The sequence below is a fragment of the Pseudopodoces humilis genome, chromosome 9 (genome assembly GCF_049639895.1).
Source record: "Pseudopodoces humilis isolate 2021_Gansu_Grassland_sample_001 chromosome 9, ASM4963989v1, whole genome shotgun sequence".
Taxonomy (NCBI): domain Eukaryota; kingdom Metazoa; phylum Chordata; class Aves; order Passeriformes; family Paridae; genus Pseudopodoces; species Pseudopodoces humilis.
In genome coordinates this window covers 32,528,860-32,548,317 of record NC_142208.1, presented here as the reverse complement: position 1 = coordinate 32,548,317, position 19,458 = coordinate 32,528,860, and the positions used below count along the sequence as shown (strand labels likewise).

The following is a 19,458-nucleotide window of genomic DNA, read 5'->3' as shown; positions in this document are numbered from 1 at the left end:
GCCAGAAAATTCAACAGTGGACATTTTTTGCAACATACCAAGCCCTTTTCTTGCATGAGAGAAGGTGGCAACCAAAAAGTAATTCCACATTTTTTACAACTTGAGGCCTTATTTCCTCAGAATGGCCTGGACAGTTGGAATATGATCAGGGATGGATGGCAGTACAGCCAGTTGTGTCAGCTGTTATTGAAGCTGCCATTGCATTCATGAAGCCTAATTAACCCAAGCCTATTTTAAAATCTGGGCAGGCATGTGAGTGCATGGTAAATGTTAATAGTGTTCTTATGCAGAACTGCAACCCAGAGCTATAAAGATTTGTACTGAAACCTCCAGAAATCTGCACATTCAGATGTGGATTCAGATTATTGGCTCCACTGTCATGGTGGAGAGGGGAGCCCATGATTTGTGCTCCACTTGCTTTGGAAATTATACTGGGAACTCAGATTTAGGCTCATCTTTCCTTCAAGGAGGAAAAAACACCATGATTAATAACTCCTCAGAAAAAGAGATTTGCTGTTTTCCCTCCTGGGCACAGGGCCCAGATCTGCAGCTTTGGGCAAAATCCAGCTCTTCAGAGCTCAGATATATGGAAGGTAGGCAGGAGGCACCCTGACCTTTCCACCCTGTCTACCATTTGTGTTTTCCTGAAATGTAATGGGGAGGATGTCAGTGGGATTCTATGTAAATAACTTAAAACATTTAGAGAAGACATGGCTGAATCCAGCACACTCCAAAAGTGGTTTTTCCCTTCCTTCAATTCCATGGGATTCTTCCTACAATATATACCAGAAAAGGCTGAACTGCGTTGGGCCCTGGATGAATATTTAGATTTTTTAAGCTTTTCCCATTAGGATATTTTCTACACACAACCTTCCCAAGCCACTGGGGTGGGGTGGTTTTTGTAAAGCCACGTTGGCAGCTCCATCAGAGGGAGCTTCACCTGCAGCCAATGACAAACACAGCACAAATATCCCTGTGCAGCTTTTTAGAATAATCTTACGCCAGCAGCAGTTTGCTCCCATTACTTTCATGAATCCCTCTGCTGAGGATTAGTTTATTATCTATAGATGCAGCTGCTGATGGAAATCAATGGGAGATTTGTATTTGTGGAGCCTGCAGGACCACGGATCAATAGCGCTCTTCCAGTCAGAGGGAGGCGGTCCAGAGCAGCCTGGATGTTTCATGGGCTACTGGAGGGACATGGTCTGGGCTTCACCCTGCCCACAGCTGCCTCCCAAAACCTGGACAGCTGAGGAGAGCTACTGGGGACAGGCCAGTTCCTGCTGTTTCACAAATATCACTTTAGACGTCCCATACCAGGCTCCTCATTCGTTCAGCTGCGGAAGGTTCCGGCTGTGCGACTCGCCCACCAGCGCCGAGGAGTTGATGGAGCTTCTCTTGAGGATCTTGTTGATGATGTCCTTCCACGTCTTCTTGTACTGGTGCCGCAGCAAAGAGTACACAAAAGGGTCTGAAACAGCTTTGCTGTAAGCTAAGCACTTGGAAATGATCCCCCAGTGGGAGTTGATGTGGACCACAGAGGACAATTCAACAAGTCTGGGGAAAGAGGGAGGGTGAAAGAGTGAACATTAAAAATTACATTAACCCACCCCAAACCCTCAAATTATTGCTGGGCAATTGCAACAAAACTAAAGAAAGCCCTGCTCATGAAAATGTGTATGTTGTCCTCCTGTTACAAATTTTAAGGACAGCAGATGTAAGCTTGAGGCCTGTTTGCCAAAATGCCATTGCTTGGTCTCATGGGATTCAAATTCCTCTACCATGAGCAACCTAAAACCCCAGCATCCATCTGAACTCGCGGCTTTAAGTCCCCTCTAGAGCATCTGAGTCACCCCACCAGGGTTACCCAGCTCTCTTGGCCAGCCCAGCTCCCAGGGGCAGTTTGATGCCTTTAAACAGTTTGAGTTGTAGAGGCTCACAAGGAGAATCCATCACTCAGAGATGGTGTATCATACCTTGAATTAAAAAACTGGCCAGTTCAAAGGGCAAGGATTCACATTTGCAACAAATTTGGCAAGACAAAACTTTTATCACTAGGGGAGGGGGACAGGGAAGAGCTTCATAGACTCCTCATACCTACACTAGCCCAGATAGTTCACTATGTACTGAGAGAGAGCATTTTTGACAGGGAAATATTGATAACTTCCCATGTCTTTGAGCAACATCAAAGGGCAGCTCTGTTCAATATGCCTCCATAGCTGTCAGAAGCTATTGATTTTTATAGAGGTCAAACAGCCACGTGTGCTGCCACAGAGCCCCACACGGCAGATCAGATCTTTGCTGGACCTGTCTGCAGCAGCAGATGTTCTTAAATCTGCCTGGGAAATATTTCAGTTGTTCATGTTTCTCCACACAAAGCACCACTTCCAAGGAGCATTCTGAAGGGTGGCTCCTGCAGCAGCAATGACAATAATTTTGGTACTTCAAGCAGTTCAGAGAGGAGGATTTTTTTCTCCTCGGTTATTTTATTCCCATTCCATAACCTTTCACTACAAGATATTATTAAAAATAATGCTGACAGATGTCACAGTCCATTCAACGTGAGGGACATTTCAGGTGACCAGGGAATGTCACATGAAAATACTTGGGAATTGTTTGTGCCACTCCACTGGTGCTGCTTGGCTCAGCAGATCTGAGGTCCCAAAGATCCCTCATCTGTCCCATTTCTCTCTCATCTCAACTACACAAATGTTCTTTCAACCTCTCCTTGTAATTCATGCTCATTATCTTTCCTACAAAGATCAGAACTGAGACATATTTTTCATCTGCTTGAGTTTCCAGGTGGTCTCATCTGGTGCATTCTCACTTCTTTAATAAAATACAACTCATGGCATCCAGTTAAGGTGTTCTAAAATGAGAACTGACAGTCTGGAAATTAATCATCTGCTGGGACATATTTGCTTTGTAATCTACCATGAGCCATCCTTGTTGTTTTCCACTTCCTTTATTTGATGCCTTCTTCATGTTTTGAATTTCATCACACTGAATTTCACTCGGATGATTTATTTTTACTGAGTGCTTTACAGATGTGAATTTGATTATGTTTAATTAAATTCAGTGGATGCCTTGAATAACCAAAATATGACAAATTTGTGTCTGAGGCTCTGTCAGTCAGTTCTATGAGCCATTAACAATCTCAATTTAAAGCACATCAAACAGACACTTCAGGGTTGCAAGCCTAGACTTGCTAATTCTACCTTCATTGACTGATCAAATGAAAAGCCTACACTTTTATTAACAAAATCTTAAATATTTTCCTTGCTTTCTGTAAGCTTCCTTGACATTTACACATTTTTCAATTCTCATGTATTATTTTTTAGAGTAAATTACATTTGCTGTTATCAAGCAGCAAACACAGAAACGTAGCCAAACCCTGAGCTATGCATTTTCATTTCATGTACAAACAATTAAATGTCAGCCTTCCAAGGCATATCACAGAATTTATTGCCTTTGAAAGGTTTTGTTTCTCATTTTTGAGGGAAATTATATGCACAGCTTCCATTTCCATGAAACATTTCAGCCTAAAAGAAGACATTTTCAGTGAAGGAACATTAATATTTCAGTGCTACCTGTAAATTAAATTTTACAGTATCAACTACATAATTCCCTGGCTTGCTTTCATAAGCCTCTCTTCTGTCTGATCTTCAAACCCTTTTTATTTCAAAGCTGTAAGCTCTTTTTCTGTGATATTTTCTTCATATTTTAGAAACTTTTAACTCTGTAGAGTGTGTCATTTGACATGGCTATCCAATTATTTTATTTCCCCTTCAGTAAATAAACAAGAATGCCATGTAGAAGAGTGTGACCTTGGTCTCTACACACAAAATGCACACTGGAAATCCTTTATTTACGTGTGCAGTTCATCACCACACTAAAATATTTTACTGCACCTGTGCCCACCCAGCTGGGATGCTGAAGAACACAAATTGCAGAAGAATTCTGAGCTTCCTGTGTTCCCAAGCAAGATCTGCATATGCAGAGGGCAAACAACAGTTTAAAACCAGGGTTTGCTTACCCCCCTATCCCCCAGAGATGATACAACAGAATTTTAATCATCTTCTGCCTGTTCCACCATCCTCCTCTGTAACCTGAGGGCTTGGGACTGTGAACTTCTGCCTGCTATTACTTCAGGATTTTTAATTTAAGGCAAATTTCCTCACACATTGACAGCACTTATTGACTTACATGAGCAAAGTTCTGTATTTCAGTATGAAATGCCTGGAGTTGGAAATGAATATTAGAAACTTGTATGACTTATCTTCATTTTTCTTGTGAAAAAGTTCCTTGGAGAAAAGAGGTTTGGAACAAGTATGTTTAATTGCATAATGATAAATATAGCAAAGGAAGAGATGTGTACCAGTAGATTATTTTACAAAGAAAGAAATCTTTAATGTGGGGGATTACACCTGTCATGCTGGTAAAGTGGAAACACTGGATCAAAGACAATCAGATTCTGATACACCACTTAAGGACATCCACTGAACTAATTAGAAGGGTGTTCCCTTGACAAATGAAGTGTCTGATCTGATTTTTACCTCAGTGTGATCTAAAAAACTCTGCTTTACCCAGAGAAGCATTCATGTGTCTGGGGTGATGAGCACAACCCCTTCACTCGTCCATGGAATATTTTTAGTGTGGGAACAGGAAGATGTTATAGTAAAACCTTGTGATTTGCTGCTGTCAGCCCCCAGTCCAGAGAGTACTTAAAAGCATGTTTAATTGAAATATACTGCTGATTAGGGGAGACTGAGCAAGGCACTCCCTCTCCTGACTGCTGTCCACTGCTTGAGCTGTGATTGATTGTGTCTCTCTCGAGAATGCAAAGCACTGGATGTGCTCCAGAAATACTACTTGCTCACACAATTAAAATCAAATTCTCCCAATGCCCAGACACCCAGCTCTGTGTGTGAGGCCCAGGGAAGGTCAGGATGAGTGTCCTGGAACATTGGGCCCTGAAAATGTCCAGCAAGGTCTCTCAGGGAGCTCAAGAGGGAATTCCCCTTAGCTTGTTGTGCAGGGATTTTAAATTTGTCAGAATTTAAAAGGCCAGGAATGTGGGAAATTTCACCCCTCCTGACATGTCTGACCTGCCCCAAAACATCCTCCTGCATCCAGGACCCTGCATCTTCCCTCTCCTCACCATCACCCTCTGGAGATCAGCAGGAGAACATTAAAGTGATCCTTGTACAGAATAAAGGGAGGAGGCTCAGGATTTTTCTACTCCCTCCTCTGTGTCTTAAAGCTACTGGGACAAAAACGGAGTGAAGAGGAGGTGGGGAGGTGGTGCCTGAGTGCTGAGATGTCTTTGGAAGAGCACAAAAATACTCCTGACAGCTCTGGTTGGAGCATTCAGTGTTACTCAGGATGAAACACCAACTATCCTGTGACTGGGAGGATTTTCTTTAAGTTCAGAGACCCAACAGGAAATGAAAATTAACCATTTGCAAAAATACAAATGCCTTAATATCTTATGACTTGAGAATTAAGGCTGAATGTCCTTAATTACAAGTCCTTTCATACTGTGTAAGTGTGTGACTTGCAGTGGAGTCTTGTGGCCACTAAGTGGAAGTGAAGGTAATTCTAGGAAATTACTTTGATTTTCTAATTCTGAAAATTCAGAGTATTACACTGGATAGGAAAAGCTCAAGGTTGGCCAAATGTTCAATTATATTGACTCTTAATCCAGACTTTTCAATGATTTTTTTTCAAGGTGGATCTGAGTTTGACTGAGGTCAGCCCCACTAATTTCTACTTGATAATATTGGAATAAGAAATACCTTATTTTTTAGTTTTCTTTCTTTCTGTGCTGTTCATAGCAGCATCTCAGTTTCCCCAAAATCTTATAATAAGGAATGCAAGCTGTAAATTTCCTTCAACAGCTAGATAACTTTTTTTTTTTTCTGGATGTACTCACTTTCTAACACTTTTTATCTCATAGGAGTAATTTCGTGTTTCCCACAGGAGCCATTTCCAAAGATAAGCTGGTGGATAGACATCTACCATAAATCATGAGAAGATTTTTCAGTTTTGAGCCAGCACAGCTTTGATATTTGATATTTATGACTAATAAACCCTACCCAACCAGACAAAACTGTTGTTTAAGTCTGTGGACCATGTTCTCACCTCGGCTGAATCTTGTTGACCAAATTTTTACAGTCTGAGCTATTCTGGCAAGACTTTCCCTGGAGATCAACCCCTGGACAGGGAAGTCAATAAGAGCAGTAGGTGACAACAAAAAAAAGTCTGCAAAACCTCATGGGCTGATTTCCTAAATCCCTCCCATGCAAGCAGCACTTTGTCTGGGCTGAGTGAGCAGAGTCTGACCTCAGACTGCATCAGGACTGAGTGGAGGAGCCCTGTGACATTTTACATCATTTATTAGCTCAGGAAACACACAACCTCTGTTACAAATTTTCACAGGAGACTGGAATGCTGTTCTGGCTCAGAGTTCCCCACTTCCCTGAGCCAGGAGTGCATCTCAGCAGCCTTTTCCATCATGTAGGTTCACACTTACCTTGTGATTACATAAGGTGCAAAGCAAAGTATGAAAGTACCAATAAAGGTACTGATTTTCTTCGTTGCCCGCTGCCTCCGCCTCCTCTGCTCCTCCAGACAACGCTCCCGCACGCTGTGTGACATCCAACACAGAGAACAACATCAATCGTAGCATCAGGTAACAATCTGCAATGGCTTCACCATGGAATGATGGAGAAGGAGCTGTTTGAATTGTGCAAACCAGTAACAGGTGAGCTGCACTTAAATGGGACAATACCAGCTCTGAATGAATTGTCTGTTCATCTCACCCTCCACAAAGTTACTGACAGGTACCTGGTTGTGTATTTATGTGCACACACCCCCATTATATCAACTGATCTGTAGAAAAATGGGTGGAATTCACCCTTGAAATCAGTTTGCAGCTCCTTTTTGAACCGCTGTAAGCTGTGTTTGCAGGCAAGATGACACTCAGAGATTTGGAAAATATCCAGAGTGGGATAGGCAGCACGCTGCTTTCCTAGAAACAGCAATTCCAACACCACTGCCTTGGAGAGGAGAAACTTCCCAGCAAGAAAACCAACAAAACAACATCATAACGGGAAAAGGAACACTCTGAACCTTCAGCCCAACGCAGGAGCTGTCACTGTGTCCCATAGCTGTGAGCTGTGTGGCCATAAACATCCCATCAGATCTGCAGGGCTGCTGTGCTGAATGCTCCACAAAGCTGGAATTGTTTCATAAATCCACAGTCCTGGGGTATCCTCATTCCTCACCTCAAACCAGCCCTCTTTCTAACTAAACACGTGAAAATTAGCCACACCTTGGGGTTTTTTCCTGCCTATGGTATTTTAGGACAAGAGCTTTTCCTTTGAGTTTTCTGCTGGTGGTCTCAGCAGGCCCCCAGAGAGCTCTGAATCCCCTCGGTGTGCCAGCAAGGAGGAAAGGGCTGAGACCTTGCTTTTAGTGCAAAAAAATCCCTGAAATCAGCACATTCACTTGTGAAAACAGTGATTAATGTGAAAGCTCATCCTCTTCCTCTGTCTGGTTGAGTGACTCTTGTGCTCCCTATGATTTCTGAGGGAAGTTGATGAGTTCCTGTCTTCTCCAGGCAGTGGATTGGGCAGCACTGGTATTTCCCACGGTGCCAGGACTGGCTGTACCTCAGTAAATCCCTTTGGAAAGGGCACAGCAAAGGCAGACTGCCATCCTGAACCCCTCTCTGTGCACATGGCAGAGCTGCCATGCCCTGACTCTTTGCACAGACCTCCCAGTGACAGTCACTTCTCAGGCAAACTGAATGGGGCTGGCCCAAATCCTGTACTTACATATACTTTTTTAAAAAAAAATTATTATTATTTTATTATTTTTTTAAAACTCGACTGTTTGACATCGGCCTTTCCATTTTTGTTGTAAATTTTTAATTGATGACTCACTCTCAGGCTCACACACTCTCACAGCTCTGAGGCTCATGGCCATACCCTTACATTATTTACTTCATCTGTAAATGTTTTATCAACATCCAAACACATGTTGTGTGCTGAGGATCTCAGTTGTTTCTGTGCTCTCTGTGGCAATGAGTTCCTTGGGTTGTGTTAAAGAAAAAGTATTTCTTGTGATCTGTTCTAAATCCGGTTTTGCATCACCAGGCCCCAGAGCAGCTATCAGGATGTGATAAAATAAATACCAGAGGAAAAGTTTGTTCTTCTAACAAATTGTCTTTCTCTTAAGGTGTTACATGTTCTAGAGGTGAGTTATTTGCAGCTAGAAATGACAGCTAAGGGGGGAAAAAAAATCCACTTTTTCAAGGCAACCTATGTGCTTTCAATTCTGCAGGAGCTGGGGAACTTGGAGTATTTTTATGTGCAGAAAAATGATCTGAGAGCTTCATGAGCTTTGTTTAAGACCTGTGGTCTTAAATTCATGATATCCCAAGCCCATGGCAATACAGGAAAGTGAATGTCCAAAGCAGGTTCAATTAAGGCGCTGTTAGGGAGGAGAGGGTGGTGTAATTTTGGTCTCTGTTTCCCCAGTTACATCTTTTCCTTTCTGGCACATGCAAAGCTGTCTCTCACTCCTTGAGCTCGCCCATGACTGTCCTGGTAGACTTTAACCCATTTCTTTTGTTCAGACTTTCCAGATATATCCAATAAATACCACATCAGAGAAGAAGGTATTTTATCTCACTCCTTCACACAGACAATGTACATAGATTAATATTTTGGTTTTGCACACACTTTCATGCACAAAGATAAGACACATGTGAGTTCTAGCAGTGACATCAGTAATAGAACAGGATTATTGACTAAGCTTTCATTTAAAGATTTTAATATCCTGGGAAATCTGAGCTATATCCCTTTGAAGGTTTGGTATTTTAAACAAAGTTTATGGGATATTGGACCTTAAGATGTGTAGAGCTGGATACAACAAAAAGACAGTATAGATAATTTGAATTAGGAAATACATGGGTTAAGCCCTTAAGTGAAGTTTTGCCCAAATCTCCCACAATACCCAAGATATTTTGGTCTCAAGAGCAAGGAAAAAGCAGGATCCGCTAGAAAAGCCTCAGCTAACTTGAAATGCCACATACCCTAAACATTCACAGGAATTTGTAGGGTATTTGGAGGTTTCCTTTGTGCTTGACTGATCTTCAGGAGAGATCACTGGTGTCTTTCTAAGTCACAGGTAATAAAGCCATCTGTCACAGTGCCTGTCACTGGACCCCCCCTGCGGGGGGATTCTGAGTCACAGGAACTGAAAATTGTCCATTCGCATTTCCCAGCGTTCAAACTGGACCCTGCAAAGAGCCAGAGGAGTCTCAAGCGGGATTGCAAACTTTGTTCTCTCCTTTGGACTGTGCCAGCACCCACGGCTGTGCTGCCAGGTGCTCCAGAGTCCCCAGAAATGGCCTGTTACATAATGCAAACCATGCCTTCCTTATGTCAGACATTTCTGAGCATCACTGACTCTTCCAGCAGAGCTGCAGCCCCCGTGCAGCTCTCCCAGCAGGGAAGGTGGCCTGAGACCCTTTCAGCAGCAGGAGCTGTCACTTAAGGCTAAATCAGCCCCTCCAGGGGTCAAATCAGTTCTGTAGGGTAGAAAAGAAACGAAAAGTCTCCTTTCTTAGAGAGAGGCACCAGGATAACCCGATGCCAGAGGTAGAGGCAGCGGTGCAGGTTGCTCACAGCAAAGCGCCTGCACAACTCTGCCCCGAAGAAAGGAAGCATCATTCCCACAGCCCCACTGAATCCATCCCGCAGGGAGAGGATCACAAAATGCACAAACACCCTCAAATCAACCTCAGCCAGAAAAAATGCAGGGGAGGAGAAACAGCACTGAGATTTTTGCCCTTTTACTAAACTTTGCTGTGCAGTCCAGGCATACTTTTAGCATTAGGCAAAACGAACGGGGTTTCAAATAGCGCTGGTGGGTTTATGGCACTTCCCTGGGAGTAACCACCACACCTCCTCCTGCTGCAGGAACTGAGGCACTCGAGACACAGTTCATCAAGCAGACAGCACGTAGGGCAGAGAGTGTTTGTTCCTCAGTGTGACTTGGTGAATAAGGGATGATTTATACCTGTATTTCTCAAGAACGGCAACAAGACTTGCCCAAAGTTCTGCTCTGCATTCTTGGTCAAGAGACAGCTCAAACAGCTTAGCAGGAGAATTCTGAGCAAATGTTTCTGTTCTTCTAAAATGTGCTGCCCAGACTTGTTTGTCTTAGCCTCAGGCATCCCCAAAGCATGACCCGTGTTTGAGGACAGCCACATGTGCTCTGAGCCCTGCAGCTCTGCTCCTGGCTGCCCGCAAAGGGAGAGGCTGCTGGAGCAAAGGGGAGCAGGGATGGTCAGACGGGATGTGTGGGACTGCTCTCTCCGTCTGCTCTCTGCTCTCCTCTCGTCCCTGTATCACACACCAAGCCTGCATCCCTTCTAGATCCGTACATCGATTATCCATGCAAGATTTATGGCTTGTGCATAATCCCTGGCGTGACTTTTGCATACATTCCTCTCCCTGTTTGCTTCTTGCCTTCCAGCCCACAATCCTGCCAGTCCCTGGGGACTTTTCTCCTCTTGTCTCGAGGCACAAGGGACTTACATAAAATCTCTCATTTGAAATGAGCTTTATACATCCCTTGCTTGTCACATAAACATTGCCACTGAATTTTCTCTCACTTTAAGGTTTAAGTACAGGCATTCGAGCACATGAATTTTGCAGATGTAATTCCCTTAAGGATTCTGCCTTCAGGAATGATAAAGTTACAGAGAGCACAGCAATGGGGAAGCTGCTGGGAAAAGGAGCTGCAGGCAGTGCTCAGCCTCCCTTCCAAACTCCCAGGGACATGTGCAGCTTTCTCCTCTCAGGGATCCAGCAACGGGTTTTGGGTTGACAGTGCCCAAAATATGCAAAGCTATCGACCACTGAATCCACCCTCAGAGACAAAGGGCAGTGATCTGATCACTGTCTCAAAGGGAAGTGCATGCTTAGCCAGAACTGCCCGTTCATTTGCTCTCCCTCCCAAAACAAGTCCTTAAGCCCAACAAAAAAAATGAGTTCTGCGATCAGAGAACTAAACACAAGTGAAAAGAAACACGCAGAATAGAAACTGGCTGAGGGATGTTTATTTTCTCCCCCTCCCCGTCCCCTGCTGTCAGACAGCTTGGTCTCTCTTTACCACAGCACTGAGCCCCCTCCTCACCTGAGCTGAACTCACAGGAAGCTTACCTGGGGTGGATGTCCACCAGCAGCACCAGGGTCTGCATAGTGATCACGTCGATGCGCTTACAGTGGAACCGTGCCACCTTCAGCACTTTGAGATACGTGAAACACAGGACCACGAGGGAGAGGAGGAAGCTGAGGGCGTGAAAGACCCCAGTGAAAATCACAAACTGTGTCCTATCCTCTGGTCTCTTGCTGTAGAGCGTGCAGGAGGCGTAGAGGTGATGGAAACCCAGCCAGGAGAGAGAAGCTGCCACTATGGGGAAGGACGCTGAGTGCAACCACGTGTAGCTCAGGATGAGAGCAGCGTCTCGGTACCTCATTTTGGAGTGATAACTTAGCGGGAAGACCACAGCAATCCACCTGTCAATGCTCAGAGCCGCCATGCTCAGCATGGAGCTGGTGGTGAGGAAAGTCTCCAGGAAGCCCACAACTTGGCAGACCTGATCTCCTCCTGGCTGACTTTTGTAAATGATCCCAGCCAAGGTCAGGGGCATGCTTGAGACGGCCATCAACAGGTTGCAGAAGGTGAGGTTGAGGATGAACAATCCCGGGACCTGCTTGCGGATGTCGGCGCTGTACAGGAAGCACATCAGCACCAGCACGTTGGCCAGCAGGGCCACGAGCATCAGCACCACCACCACGAAAGCCAGGAGCAGCTCCCAGATGCTCATGGTGCGTCCAGTCACAGGAGGGACATCTCCGAAACTGCGCCGCGCCGGCACCGGGGGACCATGGTGCGAGGTGCCCCCACCTCGCCCTCCTCCCCAGCCTGCTCGCTCCCGTGCATGCCCTCCGTATTTTTAGAGGAGCTGCAGTTTTCTTCTCCAACCTCCCCCTCCTCGCTGCTCCTTTCCACGTCAACGCTTCCCGAGACGTGCACAAAAGCACTGGGAATGCCCATCAAACTGCAAGGAGGGCTTAAAAAATATCAGCAGGACTGAACCACTGTCTCCCGTCGGTCCATTTTGAGGAGAGCACGCTATTCTGAGAAGCTGCTCTCCTGAGATCCCTAATTAGCAGCCCCAAGCTTGCAAGCAATCCACCGAGTGAATTGTGCTCTCTTTCTCCCTTGCTTTCTGCCTCTCTCTCCCTCTCTGTCTTTCTCTCCCCTCCCCTCTCCTCCAACCCTCACTCCCTTCCAGGCTGAATGTAACCTGCTTTTTATGATCACAGATAAAAACCCCATTAATGGATTAAAGCAGGCACAGTGCTGGTGATTCGCAAACGTGATTATGTCATCCATCCACAACCCCTCCCCTTCTCCTTGCGACTGTGACTAGACTTTCCTCAAGAGAAATCCCATGCTTTCATTTAATTGATTTAGCCATTAATTTGCAGACAAGCCCTGGAACAGAATTCCTGCGCTCCAGCGTGTTCCCTACATTTCGGTGCATCACTTGCAGTGCTGCTGCTTGCACTCAGCCAGGGCAGGAGCTTTCTCTGCTCTTCATTAGCTGTGACTAAAGAGATGGGGAAAATGGAAATATTCTGCTACTTCTCTGGAGCCCTCATTAGGCTACAGGAATGGTTTTACTGCTCGGGTTCAGCACTTTGCAGTTCGCTGTCTCCAAATACCGTGAGGAGGAGGAGGAAACAGATTATTTCCCCTCCTCTAAAAGCAGGGAAATCAAAGCCCGGATGCCAGAGCCACAAGGTGACAGAGCAGGTGAGGGGCAGAGGCAGCATCGTGCTGCAGGTACCTTTATTCACTCAGCCTTTCTCCTCCCCAAGAGTTTCTCCTTCCTCCCAATCAAAGCCTCCCTCCCTCTGGGGGTGAGCACCCTGTGAGATCAAAACTAAAAAGCATCTTGGCAAAGGAAACAGGAATGAGTCTGACTTGCACATAATTAGGTGTCAAAATTAAGTTTGTTTTAAAGGACGGAGCGGGAGATGTTTTCTCATTGCTTTTCCTGTCCCTTTCAATCAGTTTTAACCGGGGAGGCTGAGAGTTTGTGAGCAATCAGGACAGCTTTCTGATCAAGGCAGCCAAGCTTTAATCCCTGCACAATAAGAAGGCAAAAGATACCCTGCAGCACAGTTACTGGGGCTTAGTAAGTGCTTCTGCACGTGTAGGAGAGCTCGATGCCCGGGCAGTTTTCCTTCCAGAGCTGTGCATCTCCACGAACAGCAGCTGCTCACTGCAGCTCAGGAGCAGAGCTGGCACCCTGCACGCTGCCAGAGCCTGGCATCTTGGAGAAAAAGCCTCTTTCACTTCAGTTTTGGTTTGTTTTGTTTTCAAAAGCCAGGCTTTAAAGGGCTGATAGAGTGGTGAGAGGAGCAGCTCGGGGTGCAGAGCCCAGGTCTGTCCCTCAGCCCTGAGAGCTCCCCGTTTCCAGAACACGACTCCTCACACTGGGGGGATGAGGAGAGAAATCCAGTCTGTCACTTTGCCAAAGTCAGTGAAGTGGTGGACTGACCATCCCTGGAAGTGTCCAAAAATGGTGTAGATGTGGCATTTGAGGACGTGGCTCAGTGGTGAACCTGGTGGTGGTGTTGGGTTGATGGCTGGATCTCAGAGGGGTTTTCCAACCTCAGTGATTCCATGGGAGAAGCCTAAAGGTGACCCCTTCTTTAAATACAAGGGGTTGTTGCCCTCTTGGAAGAGGTGGACTAAGTACATGAGGGAGAAAATGAAGGTTTTTCTGCTGCTTCACAGCACCAGAACCTCAGCAAGTTTGCTCCTTGGGCAGGAGGCAACAGCCCTGCTGAGAGGGCATCAGCAGCCTGAGCAGGGTATCCAAGGGACACTCAGGGACAGCTTAACACCCTAAAGCTCAGCAGGCAAAGGCAGCTGCAGGACCACAGGGAGGTGCTGGGAGCCACTGTGAAGAAAAATGTGTGAAATAATAATGCTAGGAAGAACAGGGGGGAAAAACTGGGAAATCCTGGTGATATATGTATGAGAGGCAGGAACTCTGACAGTGGTAAAGGGGAATCTCACTCCCACTTGGCATCAAGGGGAATCCTGACTCTTCTTCCCACACTCTCAGCCTTCTCCTGGGCTCAAATGAACCCTGCAAGACCCCCAGCTGCCCAGGGACTGGGGAATTCAGGTTTTTCCCCTGCCTTCAATGCACGAGGCCATGGATTTATCAGGGTGGTTTCCTGACACAGCATGCTGTTATCCCTCCAGTGAGCTGTGGTGCCTCCAGGATTGAAAAGCTCTGCTCCTGAGTAATTCCCTGCTGTGACAGGGGTCTGGCATCAGTGTCAAACCTGGGTGAACAGTGGGGGAGGAAATTCATGCCCGGAGAGAAAGGATTAGGGATGACAGTTGGGAAAAGAGGATTCTCCCTAAGCGATAGATGTGAAATAATGGGAGGCAGAAGGAGAGAGTTCAGTGAAGCTGTGATGGAATATGAGAGGTCAGATTTGGGGGAAAATCTACAGTCGAGGGGAAAACCTTGGTAGGCATCAGGAGGAAGCAGAAGTTTTCTCTCAGTGAGTAATTTGAGTCTCGGTGTGTATTTTGTATTCTGAAGGCCCAAGTGATTTACATAACTAATTCCCCTGTTGCTATTCCCTGCAGCAGAGGGGGTTGGCTGAACACTTCTGGGTTTATTTATCATGTGTACCTAAGGGAGCACGATGGACCCAGGAAATGGCTTCATTTTCTACAAATCAGCAGGGAAGAATCTGCTGGGCATCTGTCGAGGGTTAACCCCAGCTGGCAACTGAGCACTGCTCAGTCACTCCCCATTCCCCAGGATGGAACCCTGGGATGGAACCCTGGGATGGAACCCTGGGATGGAATCACAGAGACAGACTCTGAGACCATGGAGCCCAAGGAAGACAAGGAAGCTCCTTAGGCACTCGTGGGGGTTAACTTTGGCCTCTCTTCAGCCAGTGCTACACAAACCCTTGGCAGCGTTGCTTGATGGAGACAAAAGCCACAGGTCTGTCTCTCTTTGGGGTGTCAGAGGTGACCTTTACACCTCCCCTGTCACCTTCACTGACCAAAAATTAATTCACTTCAGCCCCTGCTCCCCCTAGCCCCAGATAACCAGCATCAGCCAGTGGATTCCTGCCTGGCCCCTTCCTCTCCAGCAGGTTCCATGTGTGGCACACTGGGGCTAACTGGGAGCTCCTGGCCAGCCAGGTGGTTCCTCATGGGCCACCACTCTGGGGATGTGGGGAGAGAAACCCTCCACTGCTCCACCTCGAGCTGAGAGTGACAGGACAGCTCCCCAGAGCCCTCCTGGTGAATTATTCATGTCTCTGTCACTGCTGCTTTGCTTCATGGAATAAAAGAAACATCAGGTCCATAAGCACATGGCTGGTGCTCCTGGCACTTCTGCCTGCTGGATGGGTTTTTAAGGACTCTTAGGGCAGCTGAGGAAATCAAATCAAGCTGGGAAGAGCAGAAAGCCATGGGAAGCTTTGAGTCAGGGAGGTTTGTGGGTGGATGTGTGTGTAGGTGGACGGCAGAGCTCTCTCCTTCCCTGAGCTCCTTTGGAGCCAGGTGAGAACTTCCTTCCTGGGGACCAATTAGGGGATGAGCAAGCTCAGTGACTTGGTCCCTCTGTGTTATTCTGGCAAATGCAGGATGTTAAATGACATATTCCAGCACGGGCTCTGGTTCACAATTCATATTTTAGAATCACTCCCTATCAGCACCATCAGTGATGCAGATATTGAGTCACACTTCATATGGAGCTCTGTTAGAACAGCGTTCTTTTAAAGGAGGGAGTGCGTGGATGTACCTGCTTTATTTGGTTTACCTCAAAGACAAAAAGGAGGCCTCAAAATAGAGCTTGGGCATTAGATTTTAATTGCACTGCCATTTCTCACCCCAGGAAATGTTTATTAACAGAAATTAATTAGCTACATTTTAATGCTTTTAAAGAAATAAGAGACTTCTGGTTTGGTTTCCTGATTTTTTTTTTCTCGACCTATTTTTATTCCTCACCTCTTGCTTAATGCTAATGAATAAATGAGTAGCTAATGGGAAAATTAACATCTTTGAGAGATGTTGAAAAACTCCAATTAAACAAACAAAATTCCATCTTATTTAAATGGAATTAAATTAGTATGTCCATAATGTTGCAACCAACCTTTCGGTTTCAAACTTTTCTAGGAAGAATGATTTTCAGCCTCCAGGAACTGTTGAAATATTACAGAATATTAGAGTGGTTTGGTTTGGAAGGGAGCTTAAAATCATCCAGATCCACCCTGCCATGGGCAGGGACGCCTTCCACCATCCCAGGCTGCTCCAAGCCCTGTCCAAGCTGGCTTTGGACCCTGCCAGGGATCCAGGGGCAGCCCCAGCTGCTCTGGGCACCCTGTGCCAGTTTCCCATTTCCTTTTCTCTCCAGGATGCTTTTTGGAGCAGCTGAAAGAGAATTGTGTTTGCAATCAGAGCTGCCTTGTGAATTGAGATAGAAGCCTGAGCTTTGCTTTGCCTTGGGAAATTTGCTCTTCCTCAGGGGACTTGGAAAGCTCTTGAGGAGATTTAGGGACCTGTATCCAAGTGGGAAGGGGATGGAACTGGAAGGCTTTTATTCAGAGAAAGGAATTAACCTCGGGGTGACCTCTTATGATGTCATCTATGATGTGCTGTCACTCTGGAATTTAAACTGTCCTGGGCAATGCGCTGGATATTTGAAATGCAGAGGAAGAAGGAAGACAGTTACTAATTTACAGACCCCAAATATTCTTGGCTGTCTGAAGACAGGTAAAACAAATTAATTCCCAAATTTTTAGGGGGAAAGGCAGATGAATTTGCTAGATGTTACATTTTATATTGGTCCTATATAAGTGATATAAGTGACACCTGTCACATCTACACTGCTCTAGATAGAACTAGTTCGCTTTACCCTGTACTCCTTCAAAATGTCAGAGCAGAAATCACTTTTGTCACACTTGCTCTTTTTAGATGTGTGGTATTTCAATTTCCTCTTGTTTTAAACTGGGCTGGCTCCTTCTCACTCAGCAAAGATGAAAATAGAGGCTTGAACAGAAGGCTTTCAAAATGATACGTAGATGTCAGTGCCTGCTTCTATATAAAAAGTCATACATGAGCATTCACCCCTGTAAACTTCCATTTAGCAATTAGCTAAGTATTTTATCTTTCATAATTTCCTCTACTATAGCAATTTTATGTGGATATTCTTGTCTGGTTGTATTCATGTCCATTATTAATCCTGTTATCTTGTGATTGCAATATTTGATTTTTGCATCTTGCTCGGTTTGGGGTTTGGTTTGTTCAGTTTTGTTTTTTTTTTAAACTGAGCAGAGTAGCATTTCTGCTCTTTCTAATAAGTTCTGCAGGGGAGGAGGTTATGATACATATGGGGATGATCTAACCAAATATGTCTGTTTTATTAACGAAGGATATTTGGATCTTCACCGCAGGCTGGGCAGAAGAGTTTGGGTTCAAAAATACATTGAATTTCCATGAGCATACATATTTTTTGCAGAGCTTGGTTTTGTTTCACCTCCCTTACTCTGCTGGGATTTTGGACTTGAGGGCTTAACTCTTTGTGTGTCACCTGCAAATTCTGCACAACTAATTTAAATATACTGGAAAGCTCATTAATGTTATTCTAGCTCAGGGAAGGAGACATCCAGTTCATTCTCTCAGAGGCTAAAAGCCTTATGGCAAAGCAGTCTATTAAAGGCTTAAGTTATGTCCCGGTAACAGCTCTTTTGGGGTTGTGATTCCCTTGGACCTCTGATATATTGACAAGATTTTATAAGGCTTTTTTCACTGGCAGCTTTTCTACAAGTCCAGTAGGTTTAAGAACTTTGAAATTCTAATTTTTATTATTGATTTAACTGGCTTACCATGGTAATGAAGGAATTATGAAATCCCTCCAATAAACTCAGCAGCCTTTTAAAAATACATAAGTTATTTCCAGGCCATAGTATGGGAAGCACTATTAATGAGGTGTGGCCTGCCCTTGCCATCAGTTTGGCTTTTTCATTTTAAAATGTTATTAGTGTAAAAGGGTTTTAGTTAGAACCTGCAAATCTCAGTCAATATTTCACAAGCAAAATAGAATCGTAGAATGATTTGGGCTGGAAGGCACCTTAAAGATCATCTCATTCCTGCCATGGCAGGGACATCTTCCACCATCCCAGGCTGCTCCAAGCCCTGTCCAACCTGACCCTGGGCACTTCCAGGGATCCAGGGGCAGCCCCAGCTTCTGTGAATAAATGGAAGGGAGAAGGAGGTGAATGCTCACACACTTGGTTTCTGTGTTAATGCAAAGCAATCCATCAGCCATAACCAGCAGGTTCTGAGGCTGACTCTGGGAATCACCAGAAACGCAGCTGTACTGGCATTTCCTTGGAATCCAGGCGGGTGGATAAGTGGCTGCTCTTTGAAAACACCTTTTCTTCTTGTGTCAGTTTGTTGAGATCACAATAAACTGGAAGAGAAAATCCTGAGATCCTTTATTGACACCAAACAAGACTTTAGCTCTGAGATATCCCATTTGTAGCCCCACCAGTTGCTTTCTACAGCAAACATGACATTTATTTTATGTCAGGTAATGTGTGATGGCTCTCCTTGGGCCTGGAGCAGAGCACATAAAAAAATACAAATGCGAAATTGGGCAGTTATGTTAAATTCCACAAGGGTTGATTTTTTTTTTTTTCACTTAGCTCAACCCAAAGAGTCCTGAGGTCTGGTTTCAGGAGTTTCATCCATTGCCAAATGCACTGCTGCAGTGTTTGTGTTCAAGCAACATCCCTTATCTCCCTAGTGTAGAACACAGGGATAAAACACCTCTAAAATAATCACAGCCTTTCAGTCAACCCTAACTCTGCCTTGCCATCTCCTTTAATATTTTTTTTTTAATGCAGTAAATGTTTAAAATAACCCTGGAGTGAGAGAAAACTCAGAGACAGAACCAGCCTGGTGTCCAAGCTCATCATGCTCCTGTTGGAAAAATTTGGAAAAGTACCCAGTTCACAGCAGTACTGTGCATTTATTAGCTGTAAATGAACAGGGATACCTCCAATTTATTTTTACCAAGGACTCCTGACCTGCCTCAAGTGAGTTTTTCCCATGGAAAAGGTTGATTGAATCCACACACATGTAGACTGTTTCCATGTCTACTGGTTAATCCATTTGTCTTTTAAAATACACTTCTGATAAAAGTTCATAGAAATCATAAGAAAAAAGCAAACACATAGGAAGATATAAGATTTTGTGGAAGTAGCAAGTGAGGACAGAGACTTTGAATGAGCTGTTATATCCTTTATATCATAATAT

General features: G+C 45.0%; 1 protein-coding gene across 1 annotated transcript; it reads right to left on the bottom strand.

Moving 5' to 3' along the window:
* Positions 1–976: 976 nt before the first annotated feature.
* On the bottom strand, positions 977–12,032 carry GPR26 (G protein-coupled receptor 26). Its single transcript, XM_005528827.2, has 3 exons — positions 11,241–12,032; positions 6,536–6,649; positions 977–1,557 (listed from the first exon to the last, which is right to left on the bottom strand). Exons 1-3 carry the CDS (start codon positions 11,906–11,908, stop codon positions 1,326–1,328), a joined length of 1,014 nt encoding a protein of 337 aa, XP_005528884.2. The 5' UTR covers positions 11,909–12,032; the 3' UTR covers positions 977–1,325.
* Between the last annotated feature and the right edge of the window lie 7,426 nt (positions 12,033–19,458).